Genomic DNA, 17,210 nt, shown 5'->3' on the forward strand with positions numbered 1-17,210 from the left:
TTGTTAATAAAGACCTCCTCCCTATAAGGCTTTCCTTGTTAGCTTTTGGAGTTCCCTGTAGACTAATGAGAAGGATTACTAACACTGGGCAGGTATAAAGGCTCTCCATCACTTTCTGTGGATAAGAAACTAGGGAAGAAGGCCCGCTGTGAAGGTGGAGCGGTCTTTTCTATACAGTGCATTTCATGAGCTCCACAGTATCTTTAAGCAAATACAGATGGAAAACCCAACACTGAATTAATTGACCCTGAGCTCCTGATCCCAGTTCCTACTGGCTTTTGCCAGTATCCTTGACCTCACTCACAGATCTCAGAAAAAGAACAGACTTTGTGTTTTTATTGGATTAATCCAGGTTTCTTTAGGATTAAAATTGGACTCAGAGATTCTTCTCTCCCTAGATGACCCAGTGAACTCATTATTTGCTCATTCCTCATATGTCTCTCCACCCATCTTAATTTTAGGTCCTCTTAGCTTCACATCTACCTGGCTCTGCACAGTCCGCTACCAGGACTCTTCAGCCTTTTCCCCAACAAATAGTCAGAGTTGGAGGAAGAGGAGTGGAACAGGACAAGTCCAGAGCCTGCCGAAGAGATAATGGCCAGCAGAAGCTCCAGAAGTGGGGAAGGTTCCCCACAAACTGCTTTGGTCTTTGAGCCCCTTCAGCTTGCCTGATCCTCCCCACACACAGCCGTCTCCCGTGAAAGCATCCAGAGCCCAATGAAACGGAAGACAGTCCCGTTCTCACACAAAACAGGTCCTAAGGGACTTCCCTGGTGGCGCAGTGGTTAGAAGTCCGCCTGCCGATGCAGGGGACACGGGTTCGTGCCCCGGTCCGGGAGGATCCCACGTGCCACGGAGCAGCTGGGCCCGTGAGCCATGGCCGCTGAGCCTGCGCGTCCGGAGCCTGTGCTCCGCAACCGGAGAGGCCACAACAGTGAGAGGCCCGCGTACCGCAAAAACAGGTCCTGATAAACAAAAAGGTCCTACTGTATAGCACAGGGAACTATATTCAATATCCTGAGATAAAAGAATATAAAAAAGAATATATATATTATATGAATGTAATATATATAACTGAACCACTTGGTTGTACAGCAGAAATCAACACATTGTAAATCAACTATACGTCAATAAAAAAATTAAATTAAAATAAAAAGAATGTATATATATATATATATGTATATATATATATATATAACTGAATCACTTTGCTTTACAGCAGAAAGCAAACACAACATTGTAAATCAACTGTACTTCAGTTAAAAATACCTTTTATTAAAACAAACAAACAAACAAAAAATCAGGTCCTGAACATATAATCTGCTGAACTGAATTGAATGGAATTCACTCATAGGCCACACTCCTAGTTAGCCTGGATCAAGCTGGAATGTCTGACTTCCTCATCCTGACATTAAATGCTGTTTGATTATGGTTATCAGTTTGAGGAAATTAGATAGCATTTTACCCCATAATAATTGTTATAATAACTAACATTTAGTGAGCACTTACCAAGTACCAGGTTCTCCGCTAAGTGCTCTATAGTCATTAACTCATTTAAGCATTCCAACAGTGGCTACTCTGATATATTACTACATAGGAATGGCTTAGGGGTGGCGTCTGATTGGAAAGGGGTGGTAGAATGGCTTGCCATTTTGCTCACTGGCATAGGTATTTGTACATAAGATTGAGGAAGCATCAAAATCATTTCTATCAAAGAATGGAGGTATTGCTGACAAAAAATGACATGGAGGTTAAGACATCCACCCCCAACCCCATCATGCCTTGGTGCTACCATGAAGTAGGTTTTATTATTCCCATTGCACAGAGGGAGATACTGAGGATTTCAGCAGCTGGAGAACTTGCTAAAGCCACATAGTTAATATATGCCCAGGCCTCAGCCCAAGTCTGTCTGCCTCCAATCTGTAAAGGTATAGTTGCTCAGTCATATTCAGAAGAAGTAAACTAAATTTATAGACTTCACTTGAAGGAATGGCTTTTGTTGTTATTATTTTTAAGATTGAGGTCAGAAAAAAATGTGAAGGTTTTTTAAAAGAGGTGAAACAAAGCGAATATTACTGATTAACTTCTAGAGAGAGTTTAATGGAGAGTAAAGTTCTAGAGGCACAGTGAAAAGGAGGTTCCATTCAAACTCCAAATGCCAATCCCACAGAAGATATTATCCTATGAAAAAAGCCTAGAAGGAGATATTCCAGGGAAAAGACAGTCCCTAGCACATGGGCAATGCCCACTGTCCTCTGAGAAGGGAGACGGTGCAGCATGGTGACTAGAGTCAACCAAACCGGAATTCAAACCCTGGCTCTGTCACTTCTCAGTTCGGAGCCCTCAGACCAGGTACCTAGCCTCTCTGGGCCTCGACTTCCTCAAATATCAGTAAAAATAAGACTTCCTTTGAAAATAAGTAAAATATTTTTTCTTTATACGATTACTGTGGGGATTAACAGTATAATTCGTTCATCCAGCAATGATTTGTTAAGCATCCCTACATGCCAGGCCCTAGACCTCTCGCTGAAATAATGTGTGGACACAGCATTCCTCTGGGCCAAGCACACTAACGAACACTCCATAAGTGGTAGCTGTTACTATATCACTTCTTATGAAAGGAAAAAAATATAGATGGATATGGTAAAATTGCACTATATTCCACGGCTCATTACAGCACAGCCTTGGGTCAAATACATTCCCAAAAGGCCAGGCATAATCGAGTAAAATGCAGGCACCCAAACAGGGTGGATACTGTCCACCCCTGGCCAGGATGAGGGAGTAGAGGCAGCTTCCTCAATACCTCCTGCCCTCCCCACATGCAGGTGCTAGGGCCACCACTGGCACCAACAATTTCCATCTGCTCTGTGCTCTGCCAGACAGAGACAGGATCCAGCTACAGGGTCAGGTCTGTCTGTGCTGGCTGCTTTGGCAGTTTCTGCAAGGGCAGGAAGAAAGCAGAATTTAGTGGGGGTGTATTTGAGACCTGTCCACCCAACAGCAAACACACCTCATCAGGCTGGTCCAAGTCCGTCAGGTGCAGATCTTGAATGAGGTACTCCACAATGCCTATGTTGCTCTGAGCCCCAAAGTGGAGGGCATTCATTCCATCCTAAAGAGAGCCAGGGTAGGGGAGACAATTACACTGCAATCTTCTCCTCCTGCACTGTGAGGAGAGGGCTTTGTCCAGGTGTGATCCACATACCTACCTGATTCTTGGCTCTCTGGTCTGCTCCAGCTCTAACCAGCATGAGCATGATCTCAAGGCTTCCAGACCAGGATGCAAGGTGAATTACTGTCAAGCCATGCTTCCTCCAGAAAAGAGAAGAAAGGAATCTATCACTTGGGTGAGCCACCACACTGTCTCAGCCAACAAAAGCTAGGTTAATACCTAACTGTTGAAAATTAAGAAATGACAGTTTAATATACAACAAAGGTGATGTTTCAATTCTATGGGGACAATGAATATATTTAATAAGTGGTATAGGTACAAGTAGTTCTTCATCTGGGAAAAGATAAAATTAAATCCTGTATCATATCATACATACAAAAAAAGCACACAATAAATATATTAGAAGAAAATCTAGACTATAATGTATAGTGTTTTAATTCAAAAGTTATAAAAGGAACAAGATGATAAACAAAGACAATAAACAAATGATAGATTTTTTTAAAATGTACCTTAATAAAGATAAATGGTTATTTTCTGTAATACATGAAGTACTCTTACAAATCAACAGAATAAGGCAATTAAACCCATTGAAAAATGGACCCCAAAATGTTCTCTCTTAAGGTATTAGTAGAAATGAAACCATTATAGTTTAAGCAATCTAGCAATATCTATTAAAATTTTAAATACAACTGGCAATCCCACTCCTGGGACTCTATCCCATGAAAATAAGTTTTAGGACCTAATGTTATATAGATAAGGTTATTAATTGCAACCCTTAAAACAGTGCGAGGTAAATGTCCATCAATATTGGAACATTGAACAAATCAGGGAACAGTCATACCACATGATGTAGGCATTAAAAATAATTAATTAGGGCTATAACAATTGACATGGAGAGACTTTCATTAGGTAGTTGTTAAATGTGGAAAATAAGATGCAGAGAAAATATAATACGATCCCATTTTTTATAAAACTAGCTATGACCAAAAACTCATATATGTATGTATCTATATCTATTATAAGTGGGTAAGTGGATAGATAGATAACAATGTGGATATGGGGACTTCTCTGGTGGCGCAGTGGTTGGGAATCCACCTGCCAATGCAGGGGACACAGGTTCAGGCCCTGGTCTGGGAAGATCCCACATGCTGTGGAGCACCTAGGCCCGTGTGCCACAACTACTGAGCCTGCGATCTGGAGCCCGCGAGCCACAACTACTGAAGCCTGCACGCCTGGAGCCCGTGTTCCGCAACAGGAGAAGCCACTGCAATGAGAAGCCCGTGCACTGCAACAAGGGGTGGCCCCTGCTCATTGCAACTGGAGAAAGCCCGCTCGCAGCAACAAAGAGCCAACACAGCCATAAATAAATAAATAAATAAATAAATAAATAAATAAATAAATTCATTAATTAAAAAAAAAACAAAAAAACCCCAATGTGGATATGATCATATGAGCATGAGGAAAAGTACAGAAATAAACACACAGATCCTACATCGTTAAATGTAGTTACTGGAGAAGAGGAAACTACACAAAAAAGAAGAAACAAAAGACTGAAGTTATAAAAAGAATTCTATTTATGCATAAATTATTTAAAATATACTCTCTCAGTAAAATCACACATGCATAAAAGAGGCTGAAGGAGAGATTTCGCTCAAGACCTAGTGACCTGCAGTGATGCTGGGGGTACTTAGACTTGTACACCAAATGAACAGGAAGAGAAGTGTGAAAGGAAACAGCCAGCAGTTAACACTTGTCTCAGGGAAGAGGGATTGGAGGGCTGTATCCTGAGGAAAATTAAGACCTGCGCCCTAGGTCCCAAGTTAAAGAAGTATATAGAGCAGACATTACGAGCATGATCTGTAGACTCAAACGAAACTGACCTCAAACTCTGGCTCTACCACTTTCAAATGCTATAATCTTGGTCAACTTAGTTAACTCTTAGCCTCAGGATCCTTAATTGTAAGTTCATGTGTCTGCTTTTCTGTTTCCTTTTATCCTTGTCAAAAAATCATCCATTAACTACGAATAAGGTCTGAGGATCTAATGTATCACACGGTGATTATAGTTAATAACACTTTTATATAACTGAAATTTGCTAAGAGAGTAGAAATTAAATGTTCTCATCAAAAAAAGAAATGAGGTGATGAGTGTGTTAATTAACTAGATGGGAGGAATCCTTTCACAATGTATACACACACTGAATCATCACCAGGTACACTTTAAATGTATCACAGTTTTATTTGAACCATACCTCAATAAAGCTGAAAAAAATTTTAAATAAATCTCTTTTAAAATGAAAACAAACAACAACAACAGCAAAACCCACAGGGTTTATAGGGGAAATGGGGCAGGGGCTCAACACTCAAAAACTCTGTCATTGACACCTTTTTAAAAAGATAGGACCCTGCTATGGACTGAATGTCTGTGTCCCTTGATAATTCATATGTTGAAGCCTAATCCCCAATGTGATGGTATTTGAAAGTCATGCCTTTGGGAGATAATTAGGTCAGGAGGGTGGAACCCTCATGAATGGGATTAGTGCTCTTATAAACAGACACAGAGAGTTTACTTCCTCTTGCCGCTCTCCAGTGAGAGTGGATAAAACCAGAAGCAGCTTTCACAAGATGCTGGCAGTGATGTCGTCTTAATCTTGGACTCTCCAGTTTCCAGATCTGTGAGAAAGAAACATTTGTTGTGGAAGTCACCCAGCCTATGGTATATTTGTTACAGCAGCCCAAGCTAAGACAGACCCTAATAAAAACAATAGTACAATTGTACATGTTAAACGGTTAGGTATTTAATCACCATAAATATGGTACTGGACCTCCAAAAAAAAAAAATCATCCATAACCTCTGTATAGATGCCTTCCAAAAAGTAAGCCTTCTCAGCACATCTTATTTGCATCTCATAATCAACTGTATTTGTAATCCTGGAGACCAATTTGCTAAATGTATAGCATATAAATAAATAAACAAGGAATGAGGGTCTGTGGGGGACTTCCATTTTCAAGTGTATAAGCCTTTTGGCAGTAACTTTGGCTGTCCCCAGAAAGTGCATTAATGTTTTCTCTTATTGTCAGTAAAGTCTGGGTACCGAGAAGTAAAGAAGCAAGTCCCAGATTATGGAGATGTAACTCTAAATCTGTGGTTCTTCACTGGGGGCAATTTTGCCCCCAGGGGTCATTTGGAGATTTCTGGAGACACTTTTGGTTGTTGTGACCTAGGGGAGATATTGGCATTTAGTGGGTAGAGACCAGAGATGCTGCAAACATCCTATAACCCCCCCAACCTCCACCACAACAAAAAAATCACCTGACCAACAGGTCAACAGTGCCACTGTGGAGAAACCCTTCTCTAAATGTACATACCCTATAATATTTACCTTTCAGCTGTCACACTACACAGTGAGGCAGTCTATTAAAGTCTAGAGTGAAGAAAACGCTTACCAATTTCTGCACTTTTTCCCAAGGAACAATGATGTACAATAACTAGTTGAGGTTTTTCAAGAAATTTTACCCCTTAATTTAGCCTTCCCTATAAATCAATGTTTCACACCCAGTAACCATAAATCTAGTTTCACATATGGTCAGAAAAGAGGCCAGAAATATTTGGGATGGATGATAAATCATATTTTGATAGCTCTATTTTTCCCTAAGAGGTCATTCCTAATTTTAAAGCAGCCAACACTTAAGGATTTCAAACACCCATCATAAAATCCAAAAGCAAGGAATTCAAGAGGCAAACAACTTGAGTCTCTGAAACCATAAATTCCAAATGGAGCCATCGTTCCTCAGAGGCAAAGAATCACTCCTCACAGATGTAAAGTAAGTCTTCTGATAAGAAACTGACATGCCTGAGAGGTTTATGAGCATGAGTCACAGATTACATTCGTAGTCAGTACCTGATGCTCTATAAAGTGTAAAATGCTCACAGACACCGACAACCTGTTCTCATTACCAGTCTGATGACAGGCAAGAAGGTCAATAACTTCCCCGGGGAACACTTGCACTCAGAGTAAGCAGCTCTGAGAGTAGATGCTTGCATTATCCTCTGGGCACCACCTGCACTCCACCTGGGATCCTTTCTTCACATCTGGAGTAAGAGCCTCCACTTACCTCGTCTGCCTCTTCCCCAGATTTGTGGATGCTGCCCGCTTTGAACCTGGAGTCCTCAGCCTCTGGGCTATGCATTTGATCCTCAGCACGCAACTTACCTGTTACAGTCTCAGTCCTTGCTCCCCAACAGAGTGTAGGTTCCTCAAAGCAGGGACTGTATCTATGCCAGTGCTTCCTGAAACAATCACCTGGGGATCTTGTTAAATTGCAGATTCTGATTCATGAGGTCTGGGGTGGGGCCCAAGTTTCTGCATTTCTAACAAGCTCCCTGGTGATACCAGTGCTTCTGGTCCCAGGACCTACTCTGAGTAGCAAGGACTTATATCTAGTTGAATCCCCAGTAGTTGGCATTGATACTCACCCACAACAGACACTGAATAAATATTGATGGTGAAGGGGTGCCACTGTTGGCTCTTTGCAAATAGGTGTTAGAACTCAAAGGACAGAACTGCTAAGTCAAACTGAGGGCTCATCACTCAGATAAAGAAGCTGCCAGGTCTGGCCAAACATGGCATTGCTTGAATTATAAAAAGCATTTTACTAGTTATGCTCTAATGCCACTGTGAATAATTGATTTAGTTACAGAAATACTTAACTTAATAAATCTTTCAAGGCAAAGTACAGAGGTACATCAGGAATGATGCTATTTCCCACCTGACAGCATTTCAGTGCCCCAAGGCAAAGTTACAAGAGGCTGATGCTAGCCAGAGTCATGCTTCAAATACAGGGTAATACAAATATATGTTCGGAAAAACCTCAGAGAGAACAAAGTGGTAAAAACCTCTCTCCAACATTTTGGGTACAACTGACTTCCACTCTGACATAAACGAGTAGTGTGTTTAATACATTAGACACATGGCAATCCTCAGACATGCTGTTTAAAAGAAAAGATGCTATTGAACCTGGGCAATGGATACACCAGTGTTTACTGTACAATTCTCTCCACTTTCATAGTATGTCAAAGGTTTAGGGTTATGGTCCTGTTTAAGATGGTATAAGTACACTCCACTCTGTCTCTCCCAACAAATGCTACTAAAATCTCTGGACAGACGTTTGGAACAGCTATTTGAGGACTCTGAGGAGTAAATGACAGCAGGTAGATCGGGGAAGAAAACCAGAACTCAAAATACAAACAATCAGGGTTTCCTGATCTTTTTGTTTTCTCTTCCATACCTTCCAGCTGGGACTCAAAGCAGTACAAATCACTGGCCCGGACAGAAACAGCTCCAAGAGGAGCTTCCCATTCTGGTCTAAGAAGTGGAAGGGGGCCCCTACAGGGCAGAGAAGGTGGGGGAAATCCTAATTTTGTTTTGTTTTCTCTTCTGGTTCCGCCCCAGGCAAGCCTCACTCCCAAAGTTGCAACCCCACAGTAGAAGGGGTAGGAGCAGTGACTGGGCAAGCAGTGACAGAGGGAATCCTTCTCTCTGACCTGAGGAACTGTGGTCAGAAGAGGAGGATGTGGGTGGGGGAGGGGGGAAAAGGGTTTTTTTTTTCCTCTCTTAGTCCCAGAGGCAGACATAATTGTGGGAAGTACACAGTAGAGCTGGGATACTACACCCTTGGCTTTCTAGTCAGAAGACCAGGAAAAGGTGGAGAAGGGCCCTGTAGGTGGAGAATGTAGGGGAGATGATCTTGGAGAGGTGGGAGTTCAAGAAAGCAACCCCATAAAGTTGTGTATGTACTACTGGCCTCCCCCCGGACCTGTACATGTTCCTGACCCTAAACAGTGTGACAAAAGCTTGGGGAACTGAACTATCGGGTAGACGACTGCCCAGGTCTCAGACTGGCTCATGGATAGCGCACAGGTCCAAAAAGCACTGCATAAGTGTTAAAAACTGGTGACATTGGTGTCAAATGGTGTTGAAGAAATCGGTCATCCATATACCAGATTCCTTATAACTTTATACTTAAATTAACTCAAAACGGATGATAAACCTAAATGTAAAACACAAGGCTATAAAAGTTTTAGAAGAAAAATATGAGAAATCTTCATAACCTTAAGTTAGGCAAATCATTCTTAGATATAATACCAATAGCTAGATTCATTTTTTAAATACAAGTGAATTGAATTTCATCAAAATTAAAAACTTCTGCTCTATGAAAAACACTAAAAAGATAAGCTGCAGAGGGTGAAAAAATATTTGCAAATCACATATCTAACAAAGGACTTGGATCCAGAATATATAATGCACTCTCAAAACTCAACAATTAAAACAGGGACTTCCCTGGTGGTCTAGTGGTTAAGAATCTGTCTTCCAATGCAGGGGACACGGGTTCGATCCTTGGTGGGGGAACTAAGATCCCACATGCCATGGGGCAACTAAGCCTGCGCGCTGCAACTACTGAGCCTGCGTGCTGCAACTACTGAGCCTGCGTGCCACAACGAGGGAGTCTGCGTGCTGCAACTACAGAGCCCACATGCTATGGAACCCGTGCGCCACAACTAGAGAGACCTCACACTCTGGATCCCACGTGCCACAACTAGAGAGAAGCCCGCACGCTGCAACAAAGAGCCCGCGCGCCGCAACTGAGACCCGCCACAGCCAAAAATAAATAAATAACTAAATAAATATTTTTTAAAAAATAGTACCAAGCACACAGGGTTGTTGCAAAGATCAAATAAAATTAATGTAAAAAAACCAACATAATCAATTTTTTTTAATGTTCAAAAGATTTGAACAGACATATCACCAAAGAAGATATACAAATGGTAAATAACACAAGAAAAATGATTTAATAACAATTAGCTATTAAAGAAATGCAAATGAAACCACAATGAGATGCCAATACAAATCTATTAGAATGGCTAAAATTAAGGGAGAAAAATAACAATACCAAGTGCTGATGAGGATGTGGAACAAATGGAAACCTAGTACATTGCTGGTGGGAATGAAAATGGTGCAGCCCCTCTAAGAAAGTCTAGTGGCTTCTTGTATATAGCTCACTATATGGCCCAGTAATCTCACTTCTCTAGGTATTTACATTAGAGAAATGAAAACTTATGCTTACACAAATACCTGTACACGAATGTTTACAGCAGCTTTACTTGTTATAGTCAAAAACTGGAAGCAACTCTAATGTCCTTCAACTGGTGAATGGATATAATAAACCGTGGTATATCTATACACTGGAATACTATTCAGCAATAAAAAGGGAGGAATTATTGATACATGCAACACATGAACCTCAGAGAAATTTTGCTGAGTGAAAAAAGCCAGTGTCAAAAGGTTACATACTATATGGTATCATTTATATGGCACTCTCAAAAAGGCAAAATTATAGAGGTGGAGAAAAGATCAGTGGTTGCCAGGGTAGGGGAGGGTTTGACTACAAAGAGGCAGCATACGGGATTTTTCTGGATGATGCAACTGTTCTGTATTCTGATTGTGATAGTGGTTACATGAATTTATACATGTGTTAAAATTCATAAAGCTGTATGCCAAGAAGAAAGTTAATGAACAGTATGTTAATTTAAAAATTAAAGTAAAATAAAAAGTTATTGTATCTGGGTTTCAATGTTAAAATAAGACTAGACTCTTGGCAATCATGTCTATTACCAAAACTTTTGCAGGCTAAATAACATTAAAAAATAATCAAATGATAATTTTCAGACCTAAACAACATGTTCCTTAAGTATTATAACTGTAATACAACCTATTACACTCATTAAGTTGGAGTGCTTGCAGTGCCAATTTTTTTAAAGGTTTTCTAAAAAATTTATTTATTTATTTATATTTATTTTTGGCTGTGTTGGGTCTTCGTTGCTGTGCGCGGGCTTTCTCTAGTTGCGGTGAGTGGGGGCTACTCTTCATTGCGGTGCGCAGCCTTCTCATGATCGTGGCTTCTCTTGTTGCGGAGCACAGGCTCTAGGTGCACAGGCTTCAGTACTTGTGGCACGTGGGCTCAGTAGTTGTGGCTTGCGGGCTCCAGCTCTAGAGCTCAGGCTCAGTAGTTGTGGTGCATGGCTTAGTTGCTCCGCAGCATGTGGGATCTTCCCGGCCCAGGGCTCGAACCTGTGTCCCTTGCATTGGCAGGCAGATTCTTAACCACTGAGCCACCAGGGAAGCCCTGCAGTGCCAATTTTTTAAAAGGGGTTTTTCTTCATTCTGATTCTGTTCTTTATCAATCCACTTGCCTACCAATACTAGAGCAATAATTAGACAGAGAGGGATGTGTCCCTCTGGTGAAACAAAGAGAAACTCTCATCATTATGAAGTCTAGGCCATGTCTATGAGTGCCGACAAAACCAATAAGGTAACCAATAAGATGACCAATTGGTTTGAACTGATTTCATTTATTCATCTTCCAATGATTTACCAAGCACATACTAAACCTAACCCTGTGAGACATGAAGGTAAAGCAATGCTGAGTCTTACCCTCCAAAGAGTCAGTCCAGGGAAAAAATAGACTAGCTCTTTAAGAATTTTTTGAATAGTTTAACTTTAAAAAACATGGCCCATTGGATTAACTAAGAATCAAGAAATATCATCCATTGGATTAACTAAAAGCCAAGGTTATCACCTACTTTTGCAACTGGAGATGATAAACATGATGTTGGGTCTCTCCAGCCTAACTGGTTTCCTTGTTCCATGGTAAAGTATTAAACGAAGTTGGGAAAAGCACATGGAAAATCTTTAGGGTGGATTTTGATGTCTAGGCAGATAAATCATCAAGGTGATACGTGGCTAAGGCCATGGTCTCTGGAATCAGATAAACCAGGTTCAAATCCTGCCTCCACTCCTTCTTAGATGTAATTTTGGGGGCAAGATACTTAACCTCTCTTTGTCTCAGGCCCCTCATCTGTAAATTGGACATCATAGCAATACTTTTCTCACAAGGCTGGGGGCACTAAATATCAAAGTCCTGAGACTGGTGCCTGGTACACAGTATGTGTTTAATACGCCTTATTTATTTATCAGAGTTCACAGGGAAAATTCCAGATTTAATGTCCCTGAGTCCAGTTAGCTTCTGTCTTCTATGCCCCCAGTTACACTCTAGGCAACCATTTTATTCTTACAAATGCATGCTACTGGCCATAAGGTCAATATGGGAAAATAAGTAAAAGCGTAAATCCTATAGGTAGTGGGTAAACAATTGGTGACTATCAAATACAAAAAGCACATAATATGCGTATTCTCTAAATAGATCTTTCCAAAATGAACACTGCCAATGGAAATATTTTGTGTGTAGGTGCAGAAAAGATAACGCAAGCGGCCAGATTTTCCCCTTACGTTGGTTATGCTCCGATCCATTCTCCCCAACGAAGACGAGGTTACCTCACCAGCAACACCCCCCTGGCCTTGTGATTCAGCAAGAAATCCACCGCAGACAAATGACCTGTCCCCACTGCAAAAGGCAGGGCTGTGCGGTTCATCTGAGGAAACACAATTAGTGTTTTCAGTCATCTGATTGTTATTTAGCCTTCTTAAGATTCCTGGTTCTTTTTTTTTTTTTTTTTGCAGTACGCGGGCCTCTCACTGTTGTGGCCTCTCCCGTTGCGGAGCACAGGCTCCGGACACGCAGGCTCAGCGGCCACGGCTCACGGGCCCAGCCTCTCTGCGGCATGTGGGATCTTCCCAGACTGGGGCACGAACCCGTGTCCCCTGCATTGGCAGGCGAACTCTCAACCACTGCGCCACCAGGGAAGCCCAAGATTCCTGGTTCTTGAACAGTCATAATTTTCTATCAGGTGCTTGTGTTTTGATTATTTATCTACTATTTGCCTAGCCTTTGAAAGTAGTGAGAACTGTATCCAGCATAATCTTGCATTTCTCTACTGTTAGATAATAGAGAATTTAGCAATCAACTGGAGGATATGCCTCAAGGTGAAATCCACTGCGTAACCTATGACTGATTGTATGGATTTCAACTAGAGAGTAAAAGCTGTATTTCTCCGGTATGCAATCATTAATAATGGTAGGACATGTTGATAATACATAACAAAAAATCTTCCTAGAAGTTCAATCCATATATGGTTCTTTCCTCTGTAATTTTTAGACTGTAAATTTTACTGAAGCAAACAAATCAAGAAAGAGACTGAAGGAAGGAAGGAAGGAAGGAAGAGAGAGAGGGAGAGGGAGGTAGGAGGGGAGGGGAGGGGAGGGGAGGGAAGGAGGAAGGAGGGAGGAAGAAAAGACACACAGAGAGAAAGAAAGCTATAAATATCTTTTGCTTCAAAGAAAAGCCAACTTGGTGCTCCCAGGATGTCTAGAGACAGTCTGACATGCTTCAGACAATGGATGTTTTGCTTGTAACTAAAACACATGTCATATTTCCCACATTCTAGATACTGATCTTGCTTCCAAAGAATTTACTATCCTTTGTTTCTCATAAATAATTTATTGCAAAAATTGAGAACTGTTTAATCTGATTTCCTTGGTAGCTAAATCAGTGATAAACTAAATTTGAGTTACCCTTGCTATTTTCTGCAGTCTAGAGCTATGTCCTAGTATGTCAAATTTGGGCTTATAAACTCCCCTTTAACTTTATTCGTGAATAAGGATGCAAATCAAAATACCATCCAAGATAATTCAATAAAACCACTTCCATGTTTTTTCATTTCTGTCATCACAGATTTTAAGGAACTCTACAAGTAACCATGTCAACAGTTTGCTGTAAACAGGACTAAAAGAGATGTCATTAGAAAGCATGATATAATTCATCAGGAGTTTACAATAACTTGCTACACTGACTGTAAGTTTAAGTGTACTATCTCTCTAAGTACTTTAATATAAAAATATGGTTTAAAATATCAGAAAGTTATATGGAAAAAATTTTCAAATGGTTATAAAAGTACACTGGAGAATCTATTTCCTGCTGCTTGGAAAAATGATTATTGCTTTACTTATTCAACAATTAATCTAGATATTACCTTAAAAGATCCTTGCTTATTTTTTTAATTTTTGCTCCCTTCCTTTCTTGATTCCCTTCCTTTTTTTTTTTTGTTCCTAAAATTGTTATGCTGTAAAAATTTGCTATTTTTCTACTCTCTCTAGGATGTCTGTGGACAATGAATATGGTATACACAGGTAACACATCAGACATACACATGTACACATACACAATATACACAGACACATAAACTCCCACATACACATAAACACAGATCCCCTCACACACACACATGCACAACTGTTAAACACCCTTCCACTGCACATGATGCATGACCTCAGTTTCTATGACCTCATTGCCTGGGATAGATCCAGGTTTTGTGGAACGTCAAGTTTACACTCTTTGGGAGCCCTCTTTAAAGCCAGAGTCAGAAAGCTTAACGGATTACAGTTAAAATTTCTTACTTTTTCAGATTTTACAAAATCATATAACAATGGAACACACTGCTAGAGTCCTCCCAGTGCCTTGGAAGGAGTCTGTGCAAGCAGGTGTCTTAAAGTTTATGCTTCATTTGCATTACATCCACCTCTGCCATCCCCACAAATTGTCCTAAACAATTGACACAGCCCCCAGTCTGTTCACTTTGATAAACCCTGCCTGGTGGGGCTGTCAGGAAATCCCCACAGAAGCAAGCAGTAGGAAATCCATGTCTGTCAGTGGGACCTCTCCCCTAAACCCAGGCACTTGAAGAACAAGTGAGAGCCAGGTTTCAGAAGAGGCCTCACTGCCCAACATGCAGATGAACTATATTTCAGAAGCAATAAAATGCAAACCCATACTCTCCATTGGATTTTAAATTTGGAAGGCCCCAACCATAAAGGACATTACTGGCGAGAAAACAATGATGAACCGTGTAGCAAAAGATGTTCTGCCTTTCCAGAATGTTTGAGGCCAAAGTGCTCCACAGGCTATGATCCAGGACCAAGTCCAGGCCCATAACCTTGACAGTTGGCTTCACTGTCCACCCACAGACTTAGTACAGCTGCACATAAAGACCCTGGACGCTTCCCCTTGGAATAGATCAGTTAAAACACCCAGAGCCTCTTCCACTGCTTGATTCCACCTTTAGCTTAAACATTATGGAATTGCCAGCAACAGAGCTCTCCCTCATCTCATTTAGCAGAATCACTTTTATTTTTATTTCAGTTGGACTGTGTAAACCCACACCACTGTCACTTGTCACATCTGTGATTTCTACTCACATTGTTCACAGCATTCATGTTAACCTTCTTTTCAAACAGCTTCTCCATAAGCTCCAAATTATTGCTTTTAGCAGCATTCTGGAAGCTTCTCTCATTTGGCAGCACTAAAAGCAAGCAAGCAGGCAAGCATGACAGGGAATTTAAGAGGGCTGAAGAGAAAGCAAACCTCGTGTGGCAAACCTTGGAACTAAAAACTTGAAACAGCAGCCTTGAGCCTTTTGCATTCTGCTATTCTGGACGTGGGAACTTTGCTTCAGTATTTCATAAAGCTGTATTATCAAGATTCCATGTTCTCCTCATGCTGCAAGTGTTTTCACAGCCTTAAAAATCTTCCTGGTCCCAAGCAAAACATTATTCCAAAGGACCAACCTGAAGTCAGCAATGCAGTATCTAGCTCTAGGAGGTCAAAGGGTGGCCATTGACTTCTCAGGGGGTGTTGTTTATAAGACGTTTGTACAAGATTACTCAGGGAGGAGCCCAAATACTCCATGCAAGCTTATAGAGATAAAACTGTTGTCTGCAGAACCCTCTGCAGATGCCAGACCTGCAGAAACAGAACCTTAAAATGCAGCACATCATATAAATATACATGAACGAAGGCTAAAAGGGATGAACCTGTTTTATTCTCATTTATATGAAAGGAGATAAAAGTGGATTCACACTTTTAACTATAAACATTAACATTACTATACACTATGAACGTTATATGTCACACACAAATACATATTCAGATGGCAGGTTTTATTAAATAGCCTAGAGGAGATTCCAGGATTTACTGAGTTGTTTGTTTGTTTGTTTGTTGTTGGTTTGTTGTTGTTCTTTTGTAATGTAAAGGAGCTGGAAAGCTCTCAGAGGACAATCACAACATTGAGGAATAAACTCAGAGTTGGGATGATGTGAAATCAGCAATTGACCATCTCCAAAAAGAAAGGACCTAAGAGAGGTTTTATAGATTTTTTTCTTTTTTTGGCTGCATTGGGTCTTTGTTACTGCGTGCAGGCTTTTCTCTAGTTGTGGCGAGAGGGGGCTACTCTTCGTTGCAGTGTGTGGGCTTCTCATTGCGTTGTCTTCTCTTGTTGCAGAGCACGGGCTCTAGGCATGCAGGCTTCAGCAGTTGTGGCTTGCTGGCTCAGTAGCTGTGGCTTGCTGGCTCTAGAGTGTAGGCTCAGTAGCTGTGGTGCACGGGCTTAGTTGCTCCGCAGCATGTGGGATCTTCCCGGACCAGGGCTCGAACCCGTGTACCCTGCATTGGCAGGCGGATTCTTAACCACTGTGCCACCACGGAAGTCCCTATAGATGTGTTGTTGAGTAGTTTCCCTAGCATCTGCCAAGGACTTTTCAGCATGCTTCCAAGTCCAGTCAAAGACCAGGGAGTAGCTTCCTGGGAGACATACACATTCATTCTATCGCTTGGCTCTTCCCATTGGGTTGGCCAAAAAGTTCATTTGGGTTTTTCCATGCCATCGTATGGAAAAATCCAAACGAACTTTTTGGCCAGCCCAATACTGCTACTCTTGCTACCACTCTAAGTAACTTCAACATCCAGGCAGATGATTAATCCAACACCTTGGTCTCTCAGTTCCCTAGCCCCCTCACCTCCAATAATCTTTTCCTCCACCTGACCTCAGCCACCTAATTTCAGAGTCATACTCTTGACATGACTATCATCACTACATCATAATGAGACAGGAAGGGGGCAGGGCACAATCTCTAAAAGAATGACATAGCCTGAGGACAAGACATAAACTGATTAGAACCAAATAGGTCCAAGATGGCAGATGAGTTGACTTCCACTAGACCTTGAGCCTCAGTATATGCTCAGCTCATCGT

The 17,210-nt window shown here is 41.2% G+C and overlaps 1 protein-coding gene across 1 annotated transcript in view; it reads right to left on the reverse strand.

The window, feature by feature from the left end:
- The window catches only part of ANKDD1B (ankyrin repeat and death domain containing 1B), a 58,031-nt gene that overhangs the window by 34,972 nt on the left and 5,849 nt on the right, over positions 1–17,210 (reverse strand). Inside the window, 4 exon segments of the mRNA XM_027101261.1 lie at positions 3,011–3,112; positions 3,210–3,312; positions 12,564–12,661; positions 15,381–15,484. Of these exon segments, the coding sequence (XP_026957062.1) occupies positions 3,011–3,112; positions 3,210–3,312; positions 12,564–12,661; positions 15,381–15,484 (407 nt within the window).

This window comes from Aethalodelphis obliquidens, unplaced genomic scaffold (assembly GCF_003676395.1).
Source record: "Aethalodelphis obliquidens isolate GAN/ISIS:26980383/991018 unplaced genomic scaffold, ASM367639v1 scaffold4, whole genome shotgun sequence".
Taxonomy (NCBI): Eukaryota; Metazoa; Chordata; class Mammalia; order Artiodactyla; family Delphinidae; genus Aethalodelphis; species Aethalodelphis obliquidens.